The sequence below is a fragment of the Astatotilapia calliptera genome, chromosome 11 (assembly GCF_900246225.1).
Source record: "Astatotilapia calliptera chromosome 11, fAstCal1.2, whole genome shotgun sequence".
Lineage (NCBI taxonomy): Eukaryota > Metazoa > Chordata > Actinopteri > Cichliformes > Cichlidae > Astatotilapia > Astatotilapia calliptera.
In genome coordinates, this window is record NC_039312.1 from 3352596 (window position 1) to 3379633 (window position 27038).

Here is a 27038-nt window from a genome sequence, read left to right on the forward strand (position 1 = left end):
CAACATAACCTAATAGACCTACACCTTAGTTCACAGATTCACTTTGTCTCAGGTGTATTTCTGGTAGCATGAGTACGAGTAATTTATTAATTAAGTAATTAATTAATTAATTAATTTTGCCAATGCCCGTGATGCCGCCCCCCACCACCAACCGCCCGTGTCGCCCGTATCAAAAACCACTACTGTAACTACTTATTGTGGAAAGTAAAAATTCAGGTGATTTAGTGCTCATTAAAATGTGCTCAGCATCAGGTCGTGTCATGAATCATAAGCTGGCTTTAAAGAATAAAAGTATCAGAATCATAGAGCGTAGATGGCAAAAGAAAGGAAAAGTCTGCAGACTCCAAAAACATGGACACGTACCTTGAACTGGTTAGATTTGTAAAGCTGCTACGCTAGCTATTTTAAACCACTTCAAGGTCACTTTAAATCATTCAAATTTTATATGTAAATTCAGACTGTTATTGATGCTTTTACCTTAATTTTAAAGTGTATCTTTATTCCTTTTACTTTTACCTTAGTCTTAAAGTGTATATTAATTTCTTACTCTTTTTATATTTATTGCTGCCTTTGCACTGAATGAACTGGAGCCTCGTCGTCTCGTCTCCCTGTACTGTAGCAGAGAGGATACTAAAGTTTACTTTTCTTTTCAGGCGGAGACCGCATGTGCCGTTTACAAGTACTAACTCCGCCCATAAAACAGAATTCGGTGTTCGCTGGTGTTCGCTATAAGCGCACCTTCTCTGCTTACGCGGGTAATGTAGTCATTTTATCCATGCCCTCTATACAGCCGCTTGACGTCTAAACTACAATACCCATAATCCCTAGTTTACGTGCACCTTGTGTTGACATCTGCCGGTAGCGTACTCACACACTGACTGTTGGACTTGTACGTGGCGCTTTAGGAAGCAGTTGAAGCGTAAGTTTCACGCTGTGAATGGTTTATAGACTCATCTGTCGCAGTTCCTGTTGCACTAATAGTGACGACAGTGTTAAAAGTGAGTTTTAAAGAGATGTAGCAGGCAGCATGACAGCCAGCTAGCAACGCGCATACTTAGCGTTAGCTTTGTGTGTAATAGTCGCGCGAGAACTTATAAAAGTCAGCTAAGGCGCGTGCATTATTCTTCTGTTGGAGATGTTTGTGTTAGCCACCTGACTTCCTGTAATCCGGGACCTTTCAAGTTCCCGGAGACAACATGCATCTGTAGATAAACCAAACCAGTCAGTTCACCAAGAAGTTTTTATTTTCCAGATCATTTCGTCCCAAGTGTCTCATTCACTCTCCCACGAACGCAGCCAGCCTGTTCACAGGTACCGTGACTACCATGACCACTGTACACGGACGGCGTGTTTGCTTCACAACATCAGTGGCTGTTGTGTCGCGACGCATAGGTCCAAAGCCCTTTGGCTGCTTTGTATGTGGAGTTGCTGTGGAGTAGAAACACTGAAGGTTCATCTTACTGTTGTGTTTGTATGTCAGCAGGTTCCAGGAGAACCATAGAGCCAGAAGAACCTAGATCCAGGAGAACCATAGATCCAGAAGAACCTAGATCCAGGACACCAGGTGTGTGGGGAGGGAAACAGACACGATGTCTCCTCCTCGACTCACAGGAGCACTTCGGTCCTTCTCCAGTGTCAGCAAGAAGGAGGACTTCAGCGAACAGCTCTATGATCTAAAGGTGAGACTAAACCGTTTATGAATGAATTGTGTTGATAATAACTTTTGTGTATAAGTGAGGTTTCCCGGACAAAGCAGCTGGTATACTAACAGACTGTCTTCATGTTGCTCTATAAAAAGAGTCAGAGCTCTGTTGAGCCCACTATTACTGTATTCTTGACGAGCAATTACTTAATGAATTTCTTCACAAATAACATTTTAATCATTAAAGATAAATTATTCATAACCAGCTCACAGATGTATCGATGTGTACTACTTACTATGAGTGCTACTCTTTATTTCTGGTTGATTTTTCTGAGGTATCTTTAGTGATTACTTCATCGTATCTGTTAGACCAGCGGTCCCCAACCCCTGGGCCTCGGACCGGTACTGGTCCGTGAGTCGTTTGGTACCGGGCTGCGAGAGTTGAGGCTCAGGTGTGAAATGTCTGGTTTTCAGGGTTTTTATCGGTTTTCAGCGTTATTTTGTTATCGTTTTATCGTTTACTCGGTTTTTCTGGGTCTTTTCACGTCTGTTATGAATAAACCTTTTTTTCGGTACCGGTACTAGTTTTATTTTGTTGTATTTATCCGCGACACCTTAAAGGCCGGTCTGCGAAAATATTGTCGGGCATAAACCGGTCGAAAAAGGTTGGAGACCGCTGTGTTAGAGTATTATTAGAAGGGGTAGGATACATTTTCATCTTAAAGCCTTCGAGTCAGAAAGTCTGAAAACTTTTTGATAAATCTTATCGTGATGGCTGGATCAGATGTCCCTGAACCCTCCCTTGGTTATGTTGCAATAGGCCTAGGCTGTGGGGGGCTTCCCATGATGCACTGGGTGTTTCTTCTTCAATCACTGGGTTTATACACCACTCTGCATTTAATCATTAGTTATTATTAATCTCTGGCTCTCTTCCACAGTTTGTGTTTTGCTCTGTCTTCCTCCCCACACCCCTAACCAGTCGTGGCAGATGGCCCCGCCCCTCCCTGCTTCTGGTTCTGCTGGAGGGTTCTTCCTGTTAAAAGGAGTTTTTCCTTCCCACTTTCGCCAAATGCTTGCTAATAGAGGTTGTCTGATTGCTGGGACTTCCTGTGTATTATTGTTGGGTCTTAGCTCACAGTATAAAGCAGCGTGAGGTGGTGGTTGTTGTGATTTGGCCCTACATAAATACAGTTGTGTTAAAATAAGTATTCTGTGTTAGGTCTTCACCAGACATCTCCACGTTGGCCTTGTCTGAGCACGGTGGAGCTCATTCATTAATATTTGCACAGCAACATTAATGCGCTTAGTGTTCTTATTTCCATCCCGATCACTTTATAGAAATTCACACACATTCATACAAGCACTTCTTTTGTGCTCCTGTGTGTTAGTGTGCAGCGGACGCATCAGAAGCAACTTAGGCTTCAGTATTTGGCCCAAGGATACTCTGGAAGCCAGGTATCGACCCACAAACCCTCTGGTTAGCAGATGGCTCGAGCCACCTGTCCAAATTGTTTCCATCAAAGATGCTCTCACACACACACACACACCATGTGATCCCGGCACTCCCTCCAAAGCAGCCATGCTTGTTCAGCCTGTGTGTGCACATGCTGCGCTCTGTCCCACAGTTTCTCTGAGCTTCTCTCAGCCCTGCAGCATCTGACTTTGGGTTGAGTTTGCTGGGGAAAGATTGACAGCTGTTTTGAGCATTCACATAATTTCTTCAGGGATTATTAAATTAATCTGATTCTGATTTCCACTCATGAATAATTTCTCCCACTGATGGACTTCAGATTGTTTGGGAATGCCTTCACAGATCAGTGGGCAGTAACAGTTAAGATCAGTGTTTCTTCTTGGTTTTGTGCGAGCACACCTGAATGATTCAGACCAGTGAACTGCCACACCTGTGCTTTTATTCAGGCACCGTTGATGTTATTCAGGTGCATTTGATTAACATCACCTAGCTGCTGCTAACCCTCTGATTATCTATGCAAGCAGTTCTTAATACTTAGATTTTCACATAAAAAAATCTTACTGTTCTTTTGTTGTGCTCGAAGAAGTTGTTTCCTCGGCTGAAACTGTAGAGTTTGAATTCTCAGAAGAAGTAAATGAATCCATTAAAAGAGCTTGTGGGGCTCTAGAGCACGACTTCCATGTGATGGTTCAAACACAGAGCAGCCTTCCACTACAGTATAACATGTATGAGCTCAAACCAAACACCATGTTTGACAGCATGGTGTATTCCAGTGTTAGTTAAAGTCTGTCCATCAGCTCTGAGGAAACCCTGCGAGGATCTGATTGGCTGCTCACCGTTCACCAGTCAGACTAACAGTGTGTGTGCTCGTTTGTGTGTTGGAGCTGCCCTCAAACTGTGTGACTAGATCCAAATGAAAAGTTGTTCTTAGGATGCTCTCGAGGATGAAAACAGCCATTGTGTTTGTAACGTGCAACCACGAGCTGCTGCTTTTTTTAGCCCTGTTGGAGAAAAACTATGTAAAACTACACGGGCGTGGAAGTTTGACACGGCACCTACTGTGTATCTTGTAGTCCAGGCTGAAACTATCGCCCAGGACAAGCTGACATGTTGTTGTGGTCTCAGACTGGACAAAAGTCTGGGACAAACAAGAGGCTGAATATATCTGTAGTAAAATGAAACGAAAGCTCAGCATCTGTAATGAAAATTGAATGTTTCATATTTGATATCAAGCAGCTGATGTGATTTCAACATGTTTGTCATATGACAGAAATGTTGTAGCTGTGCTGTGACAGGCTGTTTGTGACCCAAACGTTTCTGTGGCTTCTGTTTGTTGGCTCTGCTGCAGACGAGGTGGCCCGTGGCCTTTGAGCGGCTGCTGATGGCTCAGAGTAGCAACCCTAATTTTTATTGAATGGATACAAAGTTTCCTGCTGCTGGTGGCGAGCAGTCATGTATCCCAGACTTGACAGAAGAGGTTAAGAATACAAAGTTACTGACACAGCAGGGAAATGTTTGTCATTTCTGCTGTTGGAAATAAAACCTAAACCAGTTTTTGCAGATTCTTTTTCTAACAACTAAACCTACAAACAAAAGTCGTCTTTTCTGCAGTGAAGATGCTATTTTCATACTTCCCATCTGCATTTAGGATACGGGATCTTTTCTTACTGAAACAAATAAGGATCAAGTACTTTGCTAGAGGAACGAGGTCAGCTGAGGTGCTGTACGCTCACCTTTACCTGCCAGCTTCCTGTCCTCTGCTCACTGATGACTTCCATATATTTGTGTCCATGTTTCCTTTTCCCTGCCAGTCAGCATTACTGTTTGTAACTGAGAGGTGTCCCTGCTTTTCTTTAGTTTCTCAGATCAGCTCCTTGTGTTTAAAATGAAACTGAGCATGCTATTCAACCACTGATCTTCAGCTAGCTAAGCTCTCGTTAAATCCTCTAAGCAGAAAGTGTTTCTCCGTGGAAAAGCAAGCTGAAGGCAGCCCAACATTATCTCTCAGCTTTGGAAGACGTGCAGATGCTGATTGTAACGGAGTCGTTATGTTAATGCTTGTTCTGACCTCCTGAGCGCTGAGCGTGCATGAAGAGTCCACGACACGTGTGAACTGCACTGTTCTGGTGTCAGTGAAAAAGCAGAAACAACGAGCATTATATTAGCAGTAAATGAGATCAGCACTGACCAGTAGGGCTGCCACAATCGATTATTCTGATAGTCGACTAGTCACCGATTATTTTTGCGATTAGTCGACTAATCAGATCATCATCCATTGGACGTAAAACGTACAGCTTATTGCACCAGCAGCATCTGCTCTTATATAACTATCATTAGCTTACAGCTTTAAGTGTTTAAGGTATGTGCAAACTAAAAATAAAGACAAGATGAGAGTTTATTAAATTTTAATGAAATCTACAGATTGTTTGAAGTTTAATAAACTCCTTGCTATCTAAAATATAACAGGACACCGGAGTAAACTCTGAGCATCTCACACTTCTGATAATCAGCTGTCTGCTTGACGTTTATTCAGCTGTGTGAAAACTATAACTATAACTGATTTACTCAGGAACAAATAAAATACTAAAAAAAAAGCCAAACAACAACATTTTAAGTTATCTAAGTGACTCATATATCATGTTTAACCTGAGTAGCGAAAGACGGCGGTGGGTTTGAAAACGATTTGCCGGGAGTCCGGTGTTCTCACGGCTCTAGTTAGCCTCGCCCCCGGCTAGCTATCGAGCTAGTGGGTAACAGACGTCTCCGAAAACGTCGGAGCGCTTTTGAAAATATGTTAAACGTTTATTTTGTGACCCAGAAAGAATAATAAGAGTAACATTAAAACTAACTAGCTGCCGCCATTGTTGGAAACTGAGCTGGGCCGCGCTATGAATTCTGGGACACAGCTTCTTCTTCTTCTGGGTTTAACGGCAGCTGGCATCCTTGTACATGCAGTGCTGCCATCTTCTGTTTCAGTCCGTTATTACACTCTTAAATCCTGCTACTTATTCCTGCGTCTTTTGGGATCTTACAAAGCTTCAAACGAGGCGTCGACTATTAAATCAGCCGTCGACGATTTTGATAGTCGACGTAATCGTGACTAGTCGACTAATCGTGGCAGCTCTACTGATCAGTAAGCATGAAAACAAACAGAGCTGTTCCATATCACTCACAGTGTCATCGGCTTTTAGGTGAGTCGACCTCGTACTGACAAAGGTTCAAACAGTGAACCGTGGGAGTGGACCCATGATTCAGTCTCTGTTGATGAACCCTGCCCACAGTCAGTAAACTGGGCCTGTGTAATTAATAGTATAGGTTCTCATATGCTCAGTGAAATATAATAGAAATACTTTAGAAATACAGTGTTGTTAGTAATGCACAGGCTAAGTGCTGTTAACTAAAGGTGGTCATTTCCAGATACTTGTGATCAGAGCAGTGAGTGCTGCTCTTCTTGAAGTGTAATTGCATCTCTCTCTGTGACTCATTAGGCCAAGCGTCTGAAGAGACAGGAGCTGTTTGCCAGAGAGGGCCTGACGTGGCAGAAGATTGTCCATTTCTGCACCGAGCATCAGGACAAAAGTCAGCAGCAAGCTGCCAGTCAGGAGCTGAAGAGCCTGCTCCTGGCAGCCAAACAGATGGGTAAGGAGGCACACCTCAGCTGTAACTCGTGTTTGTGTGAAGCTGGAGAAGCGTTCATGAAAACCTCAGAATGCCTGCTTCTGTTTATACTCATTAAAACCCTGAATAAAGAAGGGCGGGGCCAAAATGACATCATGCAGTGTTGGTAGGTTATATTTGGGGGAATTCTCTGCAAAAGCAACATGGAAGATTTTGCAGGTAGTTTTAATGGCTGTACTCTATCAGCTGTTAATGTGATCATGTGGTTATTGTACTGTTCACACGTCTTCCATGTGAAGGTTCAAACACAGAGCAGCTCAAACCAAACAGCATGTTTGATGGCAGAGTTAAAGTCTGTCCATGTGTTACTGAGCTCTGAGGAAACCCTGCGAGGATCTGATTGGCTGCTCACCGTTCACCAGTCAGACTAACAGTGTGTGTGCTCGTTTGTGTGTTGGAGCTGCCCTCAAACTGTGTGACTAGATCCAAATGAAAAGTTGTTCTTAGGATGCTCTCGAGGATGAAAGCAGCCATTGTGTTTGTAACGTGCAACCACGAGCTGCTGCTTTTTTTAGGCCGTTTTAATTGGTTTAAATCCTTTTCATCTGTTTTCACTTTGCCTCTCCAGCCTTCTTTGCTCTAGTCTGCCTCTGTCCTTTTGACATTTTTTCCTCTAATTGGACAATTATGCTGCATTTCTTTTCTTTTTTTTAAGTGCAGTTCTGCTAAAGTATGAATTGTTTGGAATAATATTTAAATGAGGTGCAGGAACAGTTAGCTCGTGTTTGGCCTTTCCTGCTTAGAGCTGCCGACTCTTTCTAGCACTATTAATAGTGCTGTGCACAGATTTAATGGCCATATAAAGCAGTGCTGCTGTCTAGGCACAGCTAATGGTAATAGAAAGGGTAAAGGTGATTGTTGCAGCAATCCTAATAATCGTCATCATTAAAATGATAATCATTACATCCATTTTCCCTTAAGATGGAAATTCTCCTTTCTGCCAGTGTTTGGGCCACACTGGGTTTCAAGGAAGAAAAGGAAACCAGGTCCGTTCCTCACAGGGCAGCTAGTGTTTAATGAATCCTGTGGGTTATAAACCTCACGTGGACGTTACTGACAGAAGCTCCGGTCATGCTAACAGCTGAAGCCAGTCGACTGATACTGCTGGCAGTATGTGACTGCTGAACAACATCATGCATTTAAATGAGTCGATTGATTAGTGACTGCGTCCTTCTTTCCTGGCATTATTGGCTTTTTATGACTTGACATTATAACAGAGTTCATGTAGAAGGTAGAGTTTGGTGTTTCTCTGGGGCGGGTACAGGAACATCCATGGGTTTCTGGACAGTGACACACTTTTAGAGTTTTACTTCTGTATACTCGAACAGTTGATTTGATTGCAGTGCAGCGTGGACACCCAAGTCTGTGAATGCAATGACTCGAGAACGGGGCAGCTTTGATGAGTTCGAATCTCAGTGACTTCAACCCTCGGGTCGGGGTTTTTGAAAATGTAGTTGTGCCACAATCTTGGGCGATCGTGGCTCAAGAGTTGGGAGTTCGTCTTGTAATCGGAAGGTTGCCGGTTCGAGCCCCGGCTTGGACAGTCTCGGTCGTTGTGTCCTTGGGCGAGACACTTCACCCGTTGCCTACTGGTGGTGGTCAGAGGGCCCGGTGGCGCCAGTGTCCGGCAGCCTCACCTCTGTCAGTGCGCCCCAGGGTGGCTGTGGCTACAATGTAGCTTCCACTGTAGTCACCAGTGTGTGACTGGGTGGATGACTGGACGTGTAAAGGACTAGTAAAAGCGCTACAGAAATACAGGATATTTACCATTTGTCAGTGTCATAACTCAGGCAGGAGGCTGAGGGTAGAACTGGCAGCTGTGCTTCGAATAGTTGGATGTGCAGGTTTGTTGCAGTTGGGAGCGTCTACAGCCAGGTGCAGTGTTTGCTTCCACGAGAAGCTCAGCCACGCCTTTGCTGCAGTTGCCTTCAGTTGTTGCATGTTTACAGGTGTCTCTACCTTCAGTTCGTCTCGAGTCTGGAAACCTATTTTGGGTTGCAGTCAGAGTTCGATGCCTTTACAAACTCTTGGTTCTTGCAAATATAAAATGACCAAAGTGTGTTTTTGTTCAAACATGTGTGGACCTAACTGTAAATTCTGTGCATAACGCTGCAGTGCTAACTGTGGTGTGCATGTGCTTGTTCCACAGTGGCTTCTGAACTCGGTCAGGCGGTGGGTGAAAGCGCAGCCGTGTTCCTGTTTGAAACCTTCCACAACAAAGACCACGTTGGTACAGAGGAGACTCGGGCCATCAAACACATGTTCGGTCCCTTTCCATCATCGGCAGCTGAAGCGTCCTGCGCCTCTGTGGGTCGACTGGTGGCTTTGCTCGGTGACTCCCGAGTCGAAGACTTTATCCAGAGCCAACGCTCCTGCCGCAACCTGGACCGAAGCGCCGCTTTTGGGCGCAACATTGCTTTCTCACATGACGGTTACACACTCGACCCACTGGAGGGGCTGCCCTTCTCCGGTATCCAGGAAGAGAGTGCCAGCTTGGATTTCATCAACTTTTTCAACAACCAAAAGAGCGGCAAGAAGGGCATCAGTGAAGAGGCTCCGTCCAGTACAGGAAGCCCCCTGACCCCGGGGGATGGCTCCATCCTTAGAACAGAAGTAGATAAATATCTGTGTGGAGGCAACATGATGTCATCCAACCCAGAGGAGCTGTGCACGTCTCTGTTTGAAATGCTGGCCTCACACAGGAGCAACGATGAGCTGCAGAACGAGGTCTGTACCACTGGTCTGTTCGTATTAACCCTGAAGGTTAGGTCAATATATAACATGCGCATTAATAGAAGTCACTGGAAAGTAAGGAACTCATTTTATGCAGAAGTGTTGACTGAAGTTGGTGTTTCAGGGTTGTTTTTATCCTCACACATCATCAGAAATCAGTGCCTCTGTCATATTTAATATCTGTCTGCACTGTTTCTTCATGTGGACCAATCAGATTGTTTGTACAGATTCACCAGTGCTACAGCGTCTACACTGGTTGTTATGGTAACTTGGCTTTGCAAACACTCAGGAATAGGACATGCATCATCCTGCCCTAGACCATCTAGTACGAACCCCACCTCTAAAGCACCATCTGCTGTCATGTCGTCCTGCACGGTGCTCAGCTCGTAGCAGGCTTGGAGGTCATCCATACGCTTGATTATAAACCTGACAGACTGTTGTGATGCTTTCATCACTGCATTTCTGTGAAGTTTGACCTCTCCCACTGTTATGTTTATTGTTGTGCAACATCTATTGATTCTATCACGCTGACCTTCAGCAGCACTGGAGTTATCATGTCCTGGCTGTTAAACCATACTTGGCCTTTACCTCTGCACATTTCAGACTTGTACATTTTGACCTTCAGTGGCAATAAAGACCTGGAAATATTAGGAGCCTAATGTGCACACAGTTAAGACCATAAGGAGAGATGTACCAGTGCTGCCAGTGCCTGACTAGGGTTTGTTTTTCCCACCGTGTGACCTGGGACACTGATTAGAACTATTAGAAAATGATAGCAACAGTGTTACAGTAAATTCACCAGGTAACAGGATGTGGACCCTTTTGTCTTTCACTTGTATCCATAATTTTCCTGATAACTGCTTTGATCCTTTGCCCATATCAAGGCTCTTACTGGGGCTGCTGGTGTGTGCTTGGATATGAGCTGTGAACACACGGAGCTTTAGCTGTAGGTGTCAAAGGGATTTCAAGGTTTGATTGTGTTTGTTGTTGTAAGGTTTTCGTTGTGTTGCTGTTCTCTTTGGTCACAGGTCGAGGACATTTCAGTCCCTCTCTGTCCACAGGTATTTGAACACATCTTTGACTGTGGTGCCAAAGAAACGATGCATTCAGTGCACGTTTGGTGGTGTTTGTTTTTTAGTAGATTCTGCAGTGAAATCATCTAAATGATTAGTATAATGAATACGCGTGTTCACACCAGGGCTGTGTGGTCTGTTCTTCGTTGAGTGCAGACACAAACACCCTTTGGAGACGTAGTGTCGGCTCCAGTTTAACTCCAGTGCTGTTCCTTCATATCGTGAACATGACCACAGTAAACACACTGTAGGTGTGAAAATGGCTGTAAATATTCACTTTGTCAAATCAAACGTATATTTTTGGAATTCTGTGATTTAACGATGATGAAAACAAAGAGTGGAAATGAAACCTGAGCTCAGCGGTGATGCAGATGATGTGCTGGTGTGTTCAGTGTGGCAGGGGTGCACTTGTTGCCGTGCTGTTAGCCATCAGCTGTCTATTCTGAAGCCAAGAGAAGGAAAAGTGTTGCATCAATACAAAGGTATTTAGAGATAGTGATGAACTTATATTCACAGTTTAAGGAACAAAAGCAAAGTGTTCCTCGGGAAAAGCAGGATGAGTGTAAAAGCAGTGACTGCCATCAGCTGTGTTTCTTCTGTCAGCAGCTGAATGATCACTGCGTGCTGCTGCGCCTCTTCATATTTGCCTCAGGGTCGTCACCACAGTAGAATTTCAAACTCGGCTGCATCACAGGGAAGATGTTTACCTCTGCAGCTACACCAGTGTTGGTGAAGAAGTCCTTTCTTAGTCAACTTGTTCATTTTCACCATCGATCGTGGTGATACATTTTACAACCTACTAATAAATGAATGGGTGAGCAAACAGCACAATACCTAACATGCACATATTTTCATTATTGTAGAACAAGAGTTAAGAAAGTTAAAATATAGAAACGTCACTGTCAGCCGTGCAGCTGGCTACAACCAGACGACACATCAGCCTGCAGCTCTGCATCCTCAGCTGTGCTGTGCAGGCCTGAAGCCCGTCCTGTTGGTCTGCTGTTCACTTTATCTCATGCTCTGGACTCAGCTGTGGTGCACCCACTGCTCTGCACATCTGGTTCTGCTCTGCACATCTGGTTCTCTGTGTGTCTGTAATCCACTTTGCCTTGGTTCAGTATTTTACAGCCACTGTGTTAATGATAAACGATGGAGGCTCTCAGGTCATTGCTTATCTTGGACAAAACTGTTTAATACTTCAGTGTTGATGAAACTGAAGCTCTACGGACACGTTTAAATTCCTCCTAACATGAACATGAAGGAGCTGTTAGTGAGCGGCGGAGCTGTGTGTCCGCCTCAGTCATGTGCTTCTTTCTTTTCTGAGTCTCATTGTCAGACCAGTAACATCTGGATGTGACTAAATTTGTACTGCAAAGACTTTGTGTGCTATTGTGTAGAGTTTAGACTTTGACCGAGCAGCTTGTTGTGCTGAACGTCTGCTCCATGGAAACATTATCCACATCCTGGAAAGCATACAGTCACAAAATAATCAGCATAGCTGATGTTCTTTAAGCATAAAGTGCAGCACAGCATAAAGCATAGAGTGGACACGAGGTTTGTGAGTGCAGTAACTTGAGCTCGACACCACAGCTGTGTCTGCTAAACTGTTTTAACCTTCATTTACCCACAAAGTTGATTCTGTTCATCTGGAGTAACGTTCGTCACTCATCAGCTGACTTCTTCAGTCCCAGCTGACTGCAGGTTTCCAGCCTTATAAGCAGGACATTTAAACAATGACTGAAACCAGCAGCAGTGGCTGTGAGGTTCAGGATCATAATATGCAATAATTGTATAACTGTCATGACCAGTGATCACAGAGAGCTGGGGAATGGTTCCTCAGCTCTCTGCAGTCTGAAAGCTCCACGTCCAGATGAACAGAATCAACCTTTGTGGGCTTTCTTGCCTGGATGATTGAGCATCAAGACTGCCCTCAGTTAGTTTTTAGCTCTGCCGCTGACAGACAGCTCCACCTCAGTCTAAGTGGGAACTGTTGTCTCTCAGTGAACTTCAGTGAACCAGGATCAGAATACTTTATTAATCTCTAAGCACATTATGTGGGTTACAGTTGCTCCAGGACAGTAACAGACGAACTATTTAAACAATGCAATATGTTACAGAATTTTCAAATGTAAGAAATCGCACCAATATTTACAGATCACTCAATAATAAATATCAAGGACTAACAGAGGTGATTATAAATAAATATCAAGAATACTGAGATGATTTGCTGTGTCATTCTGTGGTGCATTATGGGTAATCTCAGTCTCTCACTGAGCGTGCTCCTGTGACTAGCCAGCACGTGTTTTTATATTTGTATTTTATATTTTTGACGTAAGCGTTGTATGACGTGGTGAAACAGCAGCCCTGAAGAGTGACAGCTGTTTAAATGTCCAAACACTGGAGTGTAAGTTTTTGTGTGAGGGATTTGCTGTGCAGCTTTGGGGTTTGTTTGGATCTACATCTTCCTGTGTAAAGCAGATTAGGCTGCTCGTTGCACGGGTCTGTTTCTCACCCTATTTGAACCTCTAATTTGCTATTCTTCACATTCTTATATGAAGCAGGAAACCATTTTGTGCCTGTGGATTTTCAACACTTCACTTATATGTCCAGGCTTTCATCTGCCCCTACCCCACAGCCCTTCTATCAATTTAGCACAGAGTCAGAATTGTACAACTTCAGCTGGTTCCAGTTGCTTCCAATGTTTCTCACGTAGTTGACATTTGGAAGCCAACTTTCCCACAGACATCCTCAGGTGTAGACTGCTGTGTGTGTGTGTGTGAGCAGAGACACACACGGAAACACACTGTGAGAGTGCACCTGCAGGCTCTCTATGCATCTACCTCTGTGTGACTCCAAAGTCAACACTAAAGTTTAAAGGCTTTGCACTCTGTGGCATTAAAGCCAACAATGGAGAAACTCGCTTCTTATTATTTCTCATTGGTGACCTTGGATTGCTGACATTTTGTGGTGGGTGCTGAGTGCAGGCGGGAACCGCGGACTGCAAAGCCATTTAGTTACATACAGATTTGGTCATGTCATTTCATAGTGAGGGGAGTTCAGTACAGTAGCAGGGAGATATCTCAGAAACTTTACATCTTTATAATTTTAAGCTTATGTTGACTTCTTCCATTATCAACTGGTTTTCCATTACAGCTGATTACCACCTAATATGCGTGGTCATCGTCATAGCAACGCGGCCGAGTGTCCTGTGACGTAATTGGTATACGACACAAACCATAGAACAAAGATGGAGGTGGAGGCGATGATACACCTGCTGCTCGCTCTGTGGCTTTTCGTCACACTCGGGGACCACGCCGTTGGTTTTGTAGCCATCTCCCTCATCGCCGGGTTTCAAAAATGGTGGTTTTGATTTTTGTGCATGAGACTCTCTCATGTCTCATCGAGTGACGCCACTGACGAGCCAGTTGCTAGCATGCGGTCTGACAACATCACATTTTAGTACCTGCTCGGATCGCTTGGAATCCTGGCTGTGCAGGAACTATTTTAGTACCCGGTACCAAGTACTATGACCTAATGAAAACCCCGAAAACTGTGAACAGTCGATCCGAGTAGGTACTAATGGAAAACAAGTAGGCCTGCAGAGCGAGAGCGAAGTGCTCTAATAGGGTGATATGGTACTACAAGGTCATTAAGATAAGATGGGGCCTGATTATTTAAGACCTTGTATGTGAGGAGCAGGATTTTGAATTCTGGATTTAACAGGAAGCCAAAACAGGAGAAATCTGCTCTCTCTTTCTAGTCCCTGTCAGGACTCTTGCTGCAGCATTTTGGATCAGCTGAAGGCTTTTCAGGGAGTTTTTAGGACTTCCTGATAATAATGAATTACAGTCGTCCAGCCTGGAAGTAATAAATGCATGAACTAGTTTTTCAGCGTCACTCTGAGACAGGATATTTCTAACTTTAGAGATGTTGCACAAATGGAAGAAAGCAGTCTTACATATTTGTTTAATATGTGCATTGAAGGACATGTCCTGGTCAAAATGACTCCAAGGTTCCTCACAGCGTTACTGGAGGCCAAGGTAATGCCATCCAGAGTAAGAATCTCGACCCTGGAAAGACGGTTGATGTTTGTGGAAAAAGTGTTGGGCTGTCGCACAGCATGACCCTCTCCTTTCCAAGTCTGGAGCCCTGGCTTCGTCCGAGTCTGAAGACGAGGATTATCTGGTTGATGTCCCCGCAATTAGCTGGGCTGACCACATGGAATATGTTGATGGGTTAGCCGATGACGAGCCGGAACCATGCAGGAGCGCTGACGGGCTTCAGCCTGGGTTGAACTCTGCAGCGCTCCCCAGTAAGACGATGATGTGCTGGACATCGGCCTGGACATCCATGGTTTGTCAGAGGATGAGCAGGAGAGCTCATTGTCGGCCCAATGTGCCGCTGCTGCTGCGCCGGTCGGCCACGATGATGCCACTCTTTTCTCCCTGTTTCGCCGTGCTGCTGAGAAGCTGCATGTGACTGGCCCTCTCCTCCGCCAGCTCATGTTCCCAGACTTTGTGTGCGAGCTAACAGCATCATGGGACAAACCTCTGTCTACCTGCGTCACTATGCCCGGCTATGGACAGTCCTTGGAATTGGACGGCGCCGAGGGGGCTGGCTTAGCTAACCCACTCCTTATGGAGCCGTCTCTGGCTGCTTATCTGACCCCGTCCCATAACCATGGTGTCGGCGGCCCTGCAACTCTGCTGTCCAAGTACGGCAGATTCTCTGCTTTGCAGCTGGAGAAGATTTATCGGGTTCATGCCGGCACTACTCGCGCCATGAGCTCTGTCACCATGCTCCAGATGTACCAGGCGATGTGCCTGACGGAGCTCAGATCGCTGATTCCTGATGACAGCCCGCTGGCACCTCTTCTTAACGAGGTCAGAGTTGCCACAGATCACATCCTCCGTGCGTCTCGCTGTGCAGCACTCTCCCTTGGCAGAGGGATGGCTTCGACAGTAGTGGCGCAGAGGCACCTGTGGCTCACCCTCTCTGACGTCCCAGATAGGGACAGGGCTGTATATCTGGACGCACCAGTGTCTGCAGCTGGGATATTCAGACATTCACTTGAAGCCATTCAGGCTAGATTCGATCTGAAGGAAGAAGCAGACGGAAGCTCTGCGCGACATCATCCCCAGACGTCAGCCCAAGCCCGCAGCCAGCTCTCACAGGCCCGCCGCTCCTCTGCCGACTGGCAAGAGACTGGTGCCCACTGCTGAAGTGGGTGTGCCGCCAGCGAGAGCACATCCTCCGGCCCGAGCTCCACGCCAGTCAGCCTGGAGCAAAGGTCCACCCTCGGGCCCCCGGCGGGAACCGACGCCCAGGAGGAAGAAGCCTCAGCCCTCCTAGCTGTGGTTTCGAGTGGAGAAGGGGTCCAGCAGCAGGGAGATGCTGCTTTTACCCCTCTGTTGCCACCCAAGAGGTGCCGCTTAAGTTTTGTTCAGGTTGTCAGCCCCAGAAGGCGCTGCACTTTCCTAACACTGTCTCCCAAGCACAAAACCCCTGCACACAAAATGCCTCAGGTAACTCCCTGTTCAGGTGTGTTAAATGTTCAGGTGACCACATCGAGTGTTCCCGCTGTTTTTCATTGTTGTGCCCCAGAAAAGGTGCCTCCAACAAAATGTATGAATGTACATGTTCCCATGTTACAATCAATAAAGAGTGTTGTTTATTCTCAAACAATCACAAATGCTCAGCCTGCAGGCAGAATGAGCCAGGTCGGGCAGGTGATGCAGTCCCCTGCAGACACACTGGGGGGCGACAACGCCCTGCCGACGGTGCTGCAGGTCAGCCGGCTGGCTGCTCACTTCCCTCAGTTGCGTGCTTGCGCCCCCTCTCCGTGGGTGCTGCGAACTGTTGCCATGGGTTACCGGTTCCAGTTCCGGGTCAAGCCGCCTCGTTTCCAGAGAGTCGTAAACACGACTGTCAACACCGAGGCGGTGATGATACTCAGAGAGGAAATAAAGGCACTATTGCAGAAAAGAGCAATACGAGTGGTCCCCACTTCGGAAGCAGACAAAGGTTGGTACAGCCGTTATTTTGTTGTTCCGAAAAAAGGGGGAGGGCTTCGTTCCATCCTCGACCTGTGAGTCTTGAACACGTATCTACAAACGTACAGGTTCAAGATGCTAACAGCTCTTGAATGCGGTCGGCCCGGGAGATTGGTTTGCAACAATCGATCTAACAGATGCTTTTTTTTCATGTGGCTATACACCCGAAATACAGGCAGTTTCTGAGGTTTGCATTCAAGGGCGTAGCCTACGGATACCTAGTGCTGCCGTTCGGGCTGTCGCTCGCTCCTTGCACCTTTGCGAAATGTGCCAAAGCAGCGCTAGCGCCCCTCAGAGAGAGAGGCATCCGCATCTTAGTCTACCTGGACGACTGGGCTCTCGTAGCTTGCTCCAGAGAGCAGGTGGAGACACAGCTGTCGCTGGTTCTGTCACACATTCAGACACTGGGGTTCTCTGTGAACGTTCAAAAGAGCTCGCTAATCCCGAGTCAGCAGATTTCTTTTCTCAGTTTGGAAATATGCTCGCTTTCCAGTCGCGCACGTTTGTCGGAGCACAGAGTGGCCGCGTTTCATCGCTGCCTCGCTCAATTTCAGTTGGGACGCAGACTGCGTTTCCAGACGCTATTACGTTTGTTGGGCATGATGGCATCTATGATCGCCGTAGTGCCACTTGGACTGTTAAAAATGAGAGCGTTTCAACACTGGACTCTCTCTCACCGCCTGTGTGCATCGCGTCACCTCCGGAGGAGGCTGCAGGTAACCGCGTCTTGCATGCTAGCTCTCCGTCCTTGGAGGGAGCCCAGGCTGCTGCATCAGGGCTCTCGGATCGGGAGGGTGTTGTTTCGCAAGGTGGTGTCCACAGATGCTTCCCTAAGAGGGTGGGGAGCGCTGTGCAAGGGTGCGAGGGATCTGGTCCGCACTTAGAGCTGTTAGCAGTGTTCTTAGCTCTAAAGCATTTCTGTCCAGTCCTGAAGGGCCAGCATGTCTTAGTCAGGACGGACAATTCAACAGTGGTGTCTTACATAAACAGGCAGGGAGAAACACACTCTCCTCCCCTGTTGAAGCTGTCTCACTCTCTGCTGTTATGGTGTTCATTTTCTGTCTCTAAGAGCCACCCATGTCCCGGGCCACCTGAACCTGGGGCCGGACCTTCTCTCCAGGGGGTCCTCTGGTGAGAGAATGGAGGTTACACCCTTTAATAGTGGCTCAGATTTGGGACCTATTTGGCAAGAGGCAAGGGGCAAATAGATCTTTTTGCTTCACTGCCCCCTGTTCTTCTCCATAATCGACCACGATGCACCCTTGGGCTTGGACGCGCTAGCGCACCAATGGCCAGACGTGCTCCTGTATGCATTTCCCCCAGTGGAAATGATATCTCCACTTCTAGAGAGAGTGCGTCGGCATTCCCTCTCTCTGATTCTAGTGGCCCCTTGGTGGCCCACACGGTCGTGGTATGCAGAGATAATCAGCCTGGTAGCAGCAAGTCCTTGGCAGCTTCCTCTCCGTAGGGACCTCCTCTCTCAGGCGGGCGGAGAAGTGGTTCATTTGCGCCCGGATCTGTGGCGCCTTCATGCTTACCTGCTGAGAGGTTAAACTTGATTGCTAAGGGTTTGCCACCTAGTGTGAAAGCGACAATTCAGAGCGCTAGGGCCTCATCTACTAGAGGCTTGTATGCTTACAAATGGTGAGCCTTCGAGCAATGGCAGGGATAGCTCAGTAGGTAGAGTGGTGGCCCCATGATCGGAAGGTCGGGGGTTCGACTCCACTGAACGGCTACCCTGAGGTACCCCTGAGCAAGGTACCGTCCCTACACACTGCTCCCCGGGCGCTGCACTGGCGGCTGCCCACTGCTTCACTGGGTGAATGGGTTAAATGCAGAGGAACTATTTCCCTATGGGGACTAACACGCACACTTTACACTTTACATGGTGCCAGGACTGCCACACTCTCCCATTTCAGTGCTCTATTGTGGATGTTTTGACATTCCTGCAGGAGCTGCTGGATAAGGGCCTTTCATTTTTGACAGTTAAGGTTTATTTAGCAGCTATATCTGCTTGTCATATTGGCTTTGATGAGGTGACACCAGGTGCACATCCCCTTGCCATACATTTTCTGAAAGGGGTTCACCGGCTGAGACCTGTGCTTAAGTCCAGTGTCCCTGCTTGGGACTTGTCTTTGGTGCTGGGGGCCCTTTATAGCCCCCGTTTGAACCCACTGAGTCTGTGGCTATGAAATTTCATATAAGACTGCATTACTTCTCGCTTTGGCTTCAGCAAAGCGAGTGGGTGACCTTCATGCGCTCTCTGTGCATCCCTCCTGCACACAGTTCTCTCCTGATGGTCTCAAGGTTGTATTGCGTCCAAATGCTGCCTATTTTCCCAAGATCATGCCTGCGTCTTATAGCTCAGTGGAGTTTGAGTTGCTGAGCTTTTGCTCCCCTCCTTTTGCATCTGAGGAGCAGAGGAGGATGCATTCTCTTTGTCCAGTGCGTGTGCTACGCACCTACATTGAGCGCACTCAGAGTGTGCGTTTATGTGACCAGCTGTTTGTCTGCTTCGCTAATCCAAATAGAGGTAGAGCTCTGTCTCACTGGCATATGGCACCAGAGGTCTTGCTTTGCCCCACGGGGTGAAAGCTCATTCCACCAGGGGGGTGGCAACCTCATGGGCTCTTTTTAAAGGGGTGCCTGTAGCTGATATTTGTGCAGCATCACTGGACACTTTTGCGCGGTTTTATCGGTTGGACGTTACAGCCCCTTTGGTGGCTCATGCTGTCCTTTCTGCTGGGTCTACCGCTCACTAAGGATGTGGTGATGTGTTGTACTGAGTGAATCGACTGAAAGGGAACATGTATGTCTACTTCTGTTCCCTGAAGGAGAGGAACGAGGTACAACACAAGGTGGCCCCACTGAGCAGTTTGGCTCGGTGAAGAGCGGCTATCGAACTGAGGGATGACTGTGATGACAGCGGCTATATGTGCAGGCGGGGCCGTGCGCGTGTCATCACACGTCATCTGCCTTAAAGGCATGAATAAAGTTTCTTCAGCCAGGACACGCGAGGGCGTGATATCCCGTACTTATGTGTTGTACCTCGTTCATCTCCTTCAGGGAACAGAAGTTATAGGCATAACTATTCGATTTTCATTGTATCCAGCAGGAGTGAAAGGTCATGTATGGTCATTGGGTTAAACACTGACAGTAAATGAGGGGGAGGTGGACCAGAGACACAAACAGACAGTATTGAAGAACCAATGCTCTTACGGACATTATTAACTTTATCCACGAAGAAATTTAGAAAGTCATCACTCTCAGATTTAGAGGTCACGGGTACTGGGTGGACCACGGGGAAAACAATAGAGTTTATGGTTTCAAATTGCACCTCCAAATTTCTCTTATTTGATGAGATTAGCTGAGCTGAAATATCCTGATCTGGCTGTTTTTATGTTTTCGTGAAGGGAAACCCAAAGTTTCCTAAGGTGGAGCCTGTGAACTTCAGGTTTAGTTGATTTTCCAAAGGCGTTCTACTTTCCTACAGATTCTTCTGACTTTCCTTATGTCATCATTTATCCACGGATGAGCTCTTTCCGGGCAGCAATGACAGACTTCATAGGTGCCACCGAATTTAATATCTCCAGACAATGATTGTTAAAACCCTGAGTAGCAACATCAGCATCAGTGATCGCATGAGGGTCCAACAAATCAGAACATTTCAGAGCAAGCATCATCCGTATCCTGATCGTCCGTATCCTGATCGTCCGCATCCTGATCGTCCACGTGCAGGCTGAAATCCCTGATCATTAAGACTTTCTCCAGTTGAATAGTGGAAGATAAAAAGTCTGTAAAATCCTGAATAAAAACACCAGCAGGGTTGAGAGGATGGTAAAATAAAACACAGTAAAGTATATTTGATGAACCAACCGTATGAAGTTGTGACTCAAAGGAGGGGAAAGTCTCAGAGTCCATAACTCTGCAGGACAAACTGTCCCAGTAAACGGTGCCACGTCCACCACCACGATGGTCCAAACGCGGAGTCCCGATGAAGTGACAGCCGACCAGGCAGAGCTCATTAAGGGGGACAAATTCATTCTCTGCTGCCAGGATTCAATGAGAAACATAAATCCAAACTGTTACTGATAAAAAAGTTGTTGTGTTTTTTTGTTTTTTTGGCCGCCTGTCCCGTCTGGTTCTTTTGCCATCAGAATTATTGTCTGAAGGCAAAGAGAGAAGCCCAACGGATTTACTTTACCATCCCTGCCTTGCTGTGTTGGTCCATTTGATTGACCTTTGTTGTTATTATTATTATTTTTTTAACACTTTTTATTTGTTTAGGAACATTTTTATGCAGCAAGATAAAAGAAAAAAAGAAAAAACAGAAACAGTATGAGGTCATGGGAAGATAACATACACCTGTACATACATCTGCACATCCACACATACATACGTCAACAAGTCTGCATTACTAATTCTATGCATCAAAGGGTGCTGCCACAAGCTGTAAAGTCCAGCCATTTTCTCCACCGTCTCCTTCCCAAATCTCCCTGCAGTCGCAGAGTGAAAGTCATACATTCCATCAATTTGACGTCTTCCACTATAGAGGTAAAAAGTGTTACAGTGGGAGGATCTCTACAGAGCCAGCGTTTTGTTATGGCCTTCTTCGCAGAAGCCAAGAGAACTTTCAGAAGGTAAACATCATCTGTAACTAAATCGTCTGTAAAATATCCCAGATACAATGAGGTAAATGTACAAGACACGTGGAATCCCAACACCTCTGTAATTATCTTTATAACTTCCATCCAGAAGGGTCGTATGAGTGGGCAGGACCAGAATATATGACCGTAATCAGCCATGTCTTCCCCACAACTCCTCCAGCAAAACGCAGGTGTAGCACTGAATTTAGACTTCTGTTTAGGCGTTATGAAATAGCGTATAATGTTCTTCCAGCAGAAGTCCCGCCACATGTTGGATGTTGTTATTATTTATGTTGTTTTATTTTCAGTTGTTACAGATGGGACAGACATGACAGGGGGGAGGGAGGGAAACAAAGACAGCGGGGAAGAGGAATAGTGATGAAGGACAAAGAAAAGGGAAAAGAAAAGACGGGGGGCAAAAAAACCACATTTTTATATATATCACCTGGATCACCTGTTGAGAGAGAAAAAGAGAAAATAAGCAAACAAAACCAGCAATATAATAAACACAACACCATCGTGATTGTGTATATAACACTAAATATTATTATTATGCAGCACGTAAGATTTACAGCGCACAGTGTGCTTTGAGGTAGGAGCCAAAAAGGGTGTAGTTATTAAATATTATGTTGTTATGTTATGCCTACTATGTGTTTATGTATGACTTTATTTATTTATTTACATCTGGAAATTTGGAAATCATGACCAACCCTTCTGTGTTTACCACAAGCAGTTGGACTATACTCGTTAAATGTTGCTTTTCTGGTACTGATACTGATACTATCACTGGCACTGGTACTGATACTGGCACGGGTACTGGTACCGATACTGGTGCTAATCCATAACCTAATGATCTCACTTCCTATTATTTCTGGTTGGATGCAGTCAGATCTGTTTTGAGAAGTGTATCTGGCAGTGATCAGGTCCAAAACAAGAGTCAGAGGACTGTTCAGTTGACCTGTGTTCAGACCTGATCGTTCATCCTATCATCCTATCGTTCATAGCATATCTGAGAGTTTCAAAAAGCTTTCAATCATATTAGGATGTTTGCCTTTCTCAGTAAATGTGCAGTGGAGGAACCATTGTACTGAAGGCAAGTCAGAGCTTGTGGTCTTAAGTAGCTGTTCAAAGCTTGGAGATGCCTGGGCTCATTATTCTGTCTCCGTCTGAGTCCTTCCCCACAAAGATCAAACCCGAGGGTGGAGTACTGCTTCTCATTTATCAGGGTGGAGATGATTCACTGCTGGTGAATGCTCCCATTTCTCTGTGTATAATTCATTGTCTGCCAGTGTTTTTCACCTTCATATTGATTTACCCACCTTTAGTGTGATTCATTGGGATACACCACGCCTAATGCTGCCATGTGTTAGCCTTCCTCCCTGTTTCTCCTTCTCTCCATGACATGATTGGAGTGTTTTCATTTACTAAATTGTGTGAGAATTGTTCATACGGTTGCTCTTCAGTGTCTCAGTGAACAAAGCCTGATGTATCGATCCTCTGATAGTTTGATCTGCTGTTCGTGCTTTAGATACAAGTGATCCAGTTAGCACAGTACACTCTCCCCTCTTACAAACCTTTAGTCCAGCCATGATTTGATGCTCTGTGCTCAGAATATCACTGTTCTCATATTTCTCCTCTGTGGTGATGCTACCTGCTCAGCAACTTTGTGTTGGGAGCTTTGAGTCGATCAGCTGGGTGTCATTTAAACATTGTTTTGGTAGAAGAACCCAGCTCTGTGAAAGTGGATCCTCTGTACACACGACTCTGCATTGTTGCTTCATCTGACTGCTGAATTATTCATGTTACACAACTTTTAAAAACGTGTGTAGACGGTCAAACTTGCCAGCTTTTCCAGGATTTAAATACACTGTAAACCTTTTTAACAACACTGTAGGAGAACGTCCGCCTATAAACACGTTAATAGATCGATGTGTTTGGTTAGAGCAGGGCGATATGTCCAAAAATATTTATCACGATACACATTTGAGAATTTGTGATAACGATATAACTGACGATATAATTGACACGAGACAAAATACAAAATAAAACTCCACAACTTTATTAGTGCAAAAAAACCCATCAATGTATTTTCACTTAAACAAGCAGCTGTTTTTTATCTGCATTAAAGTTATATAAACATTTAACAGTGCAAATGCAAATTCCTCGCTGACAGTTTAACCAAAAGGCATTTCCAGTGGAGCCGACACATCCTCAGCATAACCATGTATAACATCCACAAAACTTAAAGAGGTTAAACACACACAATACGGTAACATTATGTTGAAGCACAGCACGTATCACTCCGCGAGGCTCCGCCTACGATAGCCGTAATGCTCCGACAATCCATCAAGCGGTGCGACTTCGTAGCTCAGCAAAGTCGTACTAGGCAAGGCAAATTTATTTGTATAGCACAATTCAACAACAAGGTGATTCAAAGTGCTTTACAGAGACATTAGAAACAAAAACAAATAAAAAGCATGATTTAAAATTGAATAAAACAAGCAAACAAACAAACAAACTAACTAAACACACACATTTCACACCTGTTCGCGCGATCTGAACCCTTATCGTAAGGGGAGCTACCAGTCCTTCTGTGGACGAGCTACTTTCTATTTTAAATTCCCTGAATTTAAAATACTCTCTAGACCCAGTTGGGGAGCTACCCAGAGCTCTAAACCCACTTAGCAAACAAACAAACAAACAACAGTATATAAAATCAAAACAGATAAAATCAGAACAGTAGATAAAATCAGTAGTTAAATGTAAGTTTTGAAATTTAAGCTTAAAAGTGTGGATTTGGTGCTTTATTCAAATGCAGCTGAGAACAGGTGAGTCTTCAACCTGGATTTAAATAAACTGAGTGTTTCAGCTGATCTGAGGCTTTCTGGGAGTTTGTTCCAGATATAAGGAGCATAAAAGTCGTACTGAAACATTTGACAGATTTCTGAGCGCCGTGCACATAAAATGGTTTCGAGGTCAGTAAACACAACCAGAGTTCATACATAAAGCACACGGGATTATAAGGGGCTCTGTCGACTTTCAGAAAAATCAAAGGATTGATTTAAAGTGCGCCGTATTTTCCAAACAACACGGTAATAACGACGGCCCGCTAGCATGCGCTACCAAAAATAGTGCTTTGTTGTGTATCTGACGGACGAAAGCTAAACCAGTTCCACCACTGAAGCTGCAGCATTTTTACAAACCAGTTCTGGTTCATGGTTTCATTCAACGATCCGCTTTCTCCCTTCTCATTCTCATTCGCTGCCATGCTTTTTCCGCCATGTGCGTATGTAAACAAAGGCACTGTGCATGCACGTTTTACCCATATTCTATCGCCATATTTCATTTTCTTATCATTGCCCAACATTATACCGGTGTTACCGTGAACGGTATGATATGGCCCAGCACTATGTTTGGTCATGCATCAGTATCATGTGTGTTGTCAGTTTATATTTAGTTCTCATACAGTTCAATATAAAAATGTAATATCATGACATGTAGTGTAACCTAATGTAAAAATGCTCTTTAGTTTAGTAAGGCCGTCCTAAATGAGTTAAGCTGTGCTATAATTATCCAGTCATTGGTGCAGATGATCCAAACTGGGCACAGGATCAGTTACAGTGGTAAGTACTGCTTCTGACTTTGTTCTTATTTCATGGCTGCTTGGATGTTAACAGCAGGTGAATCAAATAAAAAAGGCCTTTTTAATCCTGACCAGGTAAATGGACTGATGTTCCAAACCTGCATTAAAGCTACTTTATTCCATGCATAGACTTGTCCACATTCATCCTGTGTAATTCTCCTCTTCAGCACCAATCTTGGCATTAGGCTCAGAGGAGTCAAGGATCGAACCACCATCCTCCTGAAAAGGAATCTTCAGTGTATTTTTCCTGTGCACGTGGTTTCAGGATGCCCTCCTGTGACTCAGCTCCACTCTGGTTCTTTTGTTCCATTTACTCACTGGAAATGAGCAGACCACACAGACCTTGCCACTGCTGACCCGTAGCTGTGCACGTGCAGACTTATTACACAGTTAACGTTTGCCTGAAGGATGGAGACTGCACACAAGCCATTTGAAGGAGAAAGTCTGTCTCTGTCCTTGCAGAGCCCACACCTAATCAGTCAGTTCCAAGGCCAGGATTCATGAGAGTTCATTTAAAAAACATCCCTGTGAGCAGATGAAACCTCACCCCCTCCGTCCACTGAGAGGAGAGGACATCACCTCTCCTCTCACTCCCAGCGTGAATAGAACAGATATTCACAGGGACCACGAAGTTTAGAAACCACAGAGCAAAGCAAGGCCTCGACAGTTTCCTGCTGTGCTCTCTGTCACAGCCTCCATTCTGAGACCAACCCTTATAGACGAGGGATAAGGGTGCTGCATTGTTCCACTGATCCTCACCAGCCTGTCACGTCTATTCATTTCCAATGAGAAATGTTTTTTTCCAAGTACTGACTGTCTTCTCCTGTTCCTGTCTCCAGCTGTTTGAGCTGCTCGGCCCAGAGGGGCTGGACATGATCTCAACCCTTCTGCAGCGAAGGGCGGCCATTGTTGACTCCCTCCTCCGCATCCAACCTGACAGGACTGTCTATCCATCAGGTAAGGCCCATGGCAGGCATGTCACCTCAGGGGGGGAAATACTCATGGAAGAATAAGTACTGTGTTCAGTGCGCAGCGTCCTAACATGACTGCATCCTTTGGATTGGATTGCACTGTAGGGACAGTCCTGCACAGTAAAACTAGCCTAAAAGGGAGAAGCTCGTTTGATCGGTGAGGGTTAAACACAGAGTTTCAGATGTCCTTGGTCATAACCTGCAGTTTTAAACGTATCTGAAGTATAAGGTTACACAGGCACCATTGCTCTGCTTGCTGTGACTGACTGTTGGAGTGTTAGCACCACAGGCTAACAACTCTGATGCTGTTGCATGGTGGTATCAGAGGATACTGAGATATTAGCACTGGACCGTAGCACTGTGTAACAAAGTGCTGCAGTATTTCTCTGCATGTGTGGACGGGATGGTTGTTATTTATCTAACCTGCTGTGTGTGTGTGTGTCCAGCTGACTGTGCTTTCCTCGCCATCAGGGAGTGAAGCTGGGCGTGTTTAGACGCTGTTGTCAGATAATGATGATGAGTCTTAGAGACACAGATGATTGGTGCTACATTTGAATCTACAGTAGACCATCTTAGCAGTCTTTCCTAACTTCTTATCATCCAGCATTAAGTCTGCTTAATGTTCCTGTTGATAACAGTTCACACATTGTTGCATTGAACCTTCATTTCATTCAGCATGCGACTGGTCCGACATGCAGTGGTAGTCACAGCCCTGACCTGATTCCCTAACAATGACTGAGAACTGAGAGCATTTCTCCGTTTGTCTGTCAGCTTTGTCCGTTTGTGTTTTTAACTTTTCTTAAGGACTTTTAAAAAGTGAGGGAGGTTTTGTTTGTTTTTTTACAAAAATAAATGAACTAAAAAGCTGCCTGCATGGAGACAAACTCCTGGCTTAGTCTGAGGGAGAGTTGAACATGTAGCTGATTATAGTAAAACTATCTGCAGGTTGATTTACCCTTTAAGACCTACCATAGAACCAAGTCCGCCAGAGCTTATAGTATATTCTTACATGCTGTGGAGCCATTTCTGGGAGCATTTCAAGTTGCTATACATCAATACAACCATTACAGCCAAAATTTTAATAATATGTCTGCATTAAGTGCATAGTAATTACATAAATTGCAAAAA

The 27038-nt window shown here is 45.3% G+C and overlaps 1 protein-coding gene across 8 annotated transcripts in view; it reads left to right on the forward strand.

The window, feature by feature from the left end:
• The first annotated feature begins 830 nt into the window (after window positions 1-830).
• The window catches only part of ascc3 (activating signal cointegrator 1 complex subunit 3), a 141264-nt gene continuing 115056 nt past the window's right edge, over window positions 831-27038 (forward strand). For 3 of the 8 annotated variants that reach the window (XM_026185181.1, XM_026185174.1, XM_026185180.1), the window contains exons 1-6: window positions 831-919; window positions 1253-1311; window positions 1481-1679; window positions 6602-6752; window positions 8941-9518; window positions 25779-25896. In XM_026185181.1, coding sequence (XP_026040966.1) covers window positions 1590-1679; window positions 6602-6752; window positions 8941-9518; window positions 25779-25896 — 937 coding nt within the window. In that variant the 5' untranslated portion in view covers window positions 831-919; window positions 1253-1311; window positions 1481-1589. The other 5 variants (XM_026185177.1, XM_026185175.1, XM_026185176.1 and 2 more) reach the window with 5 other exon arrangements.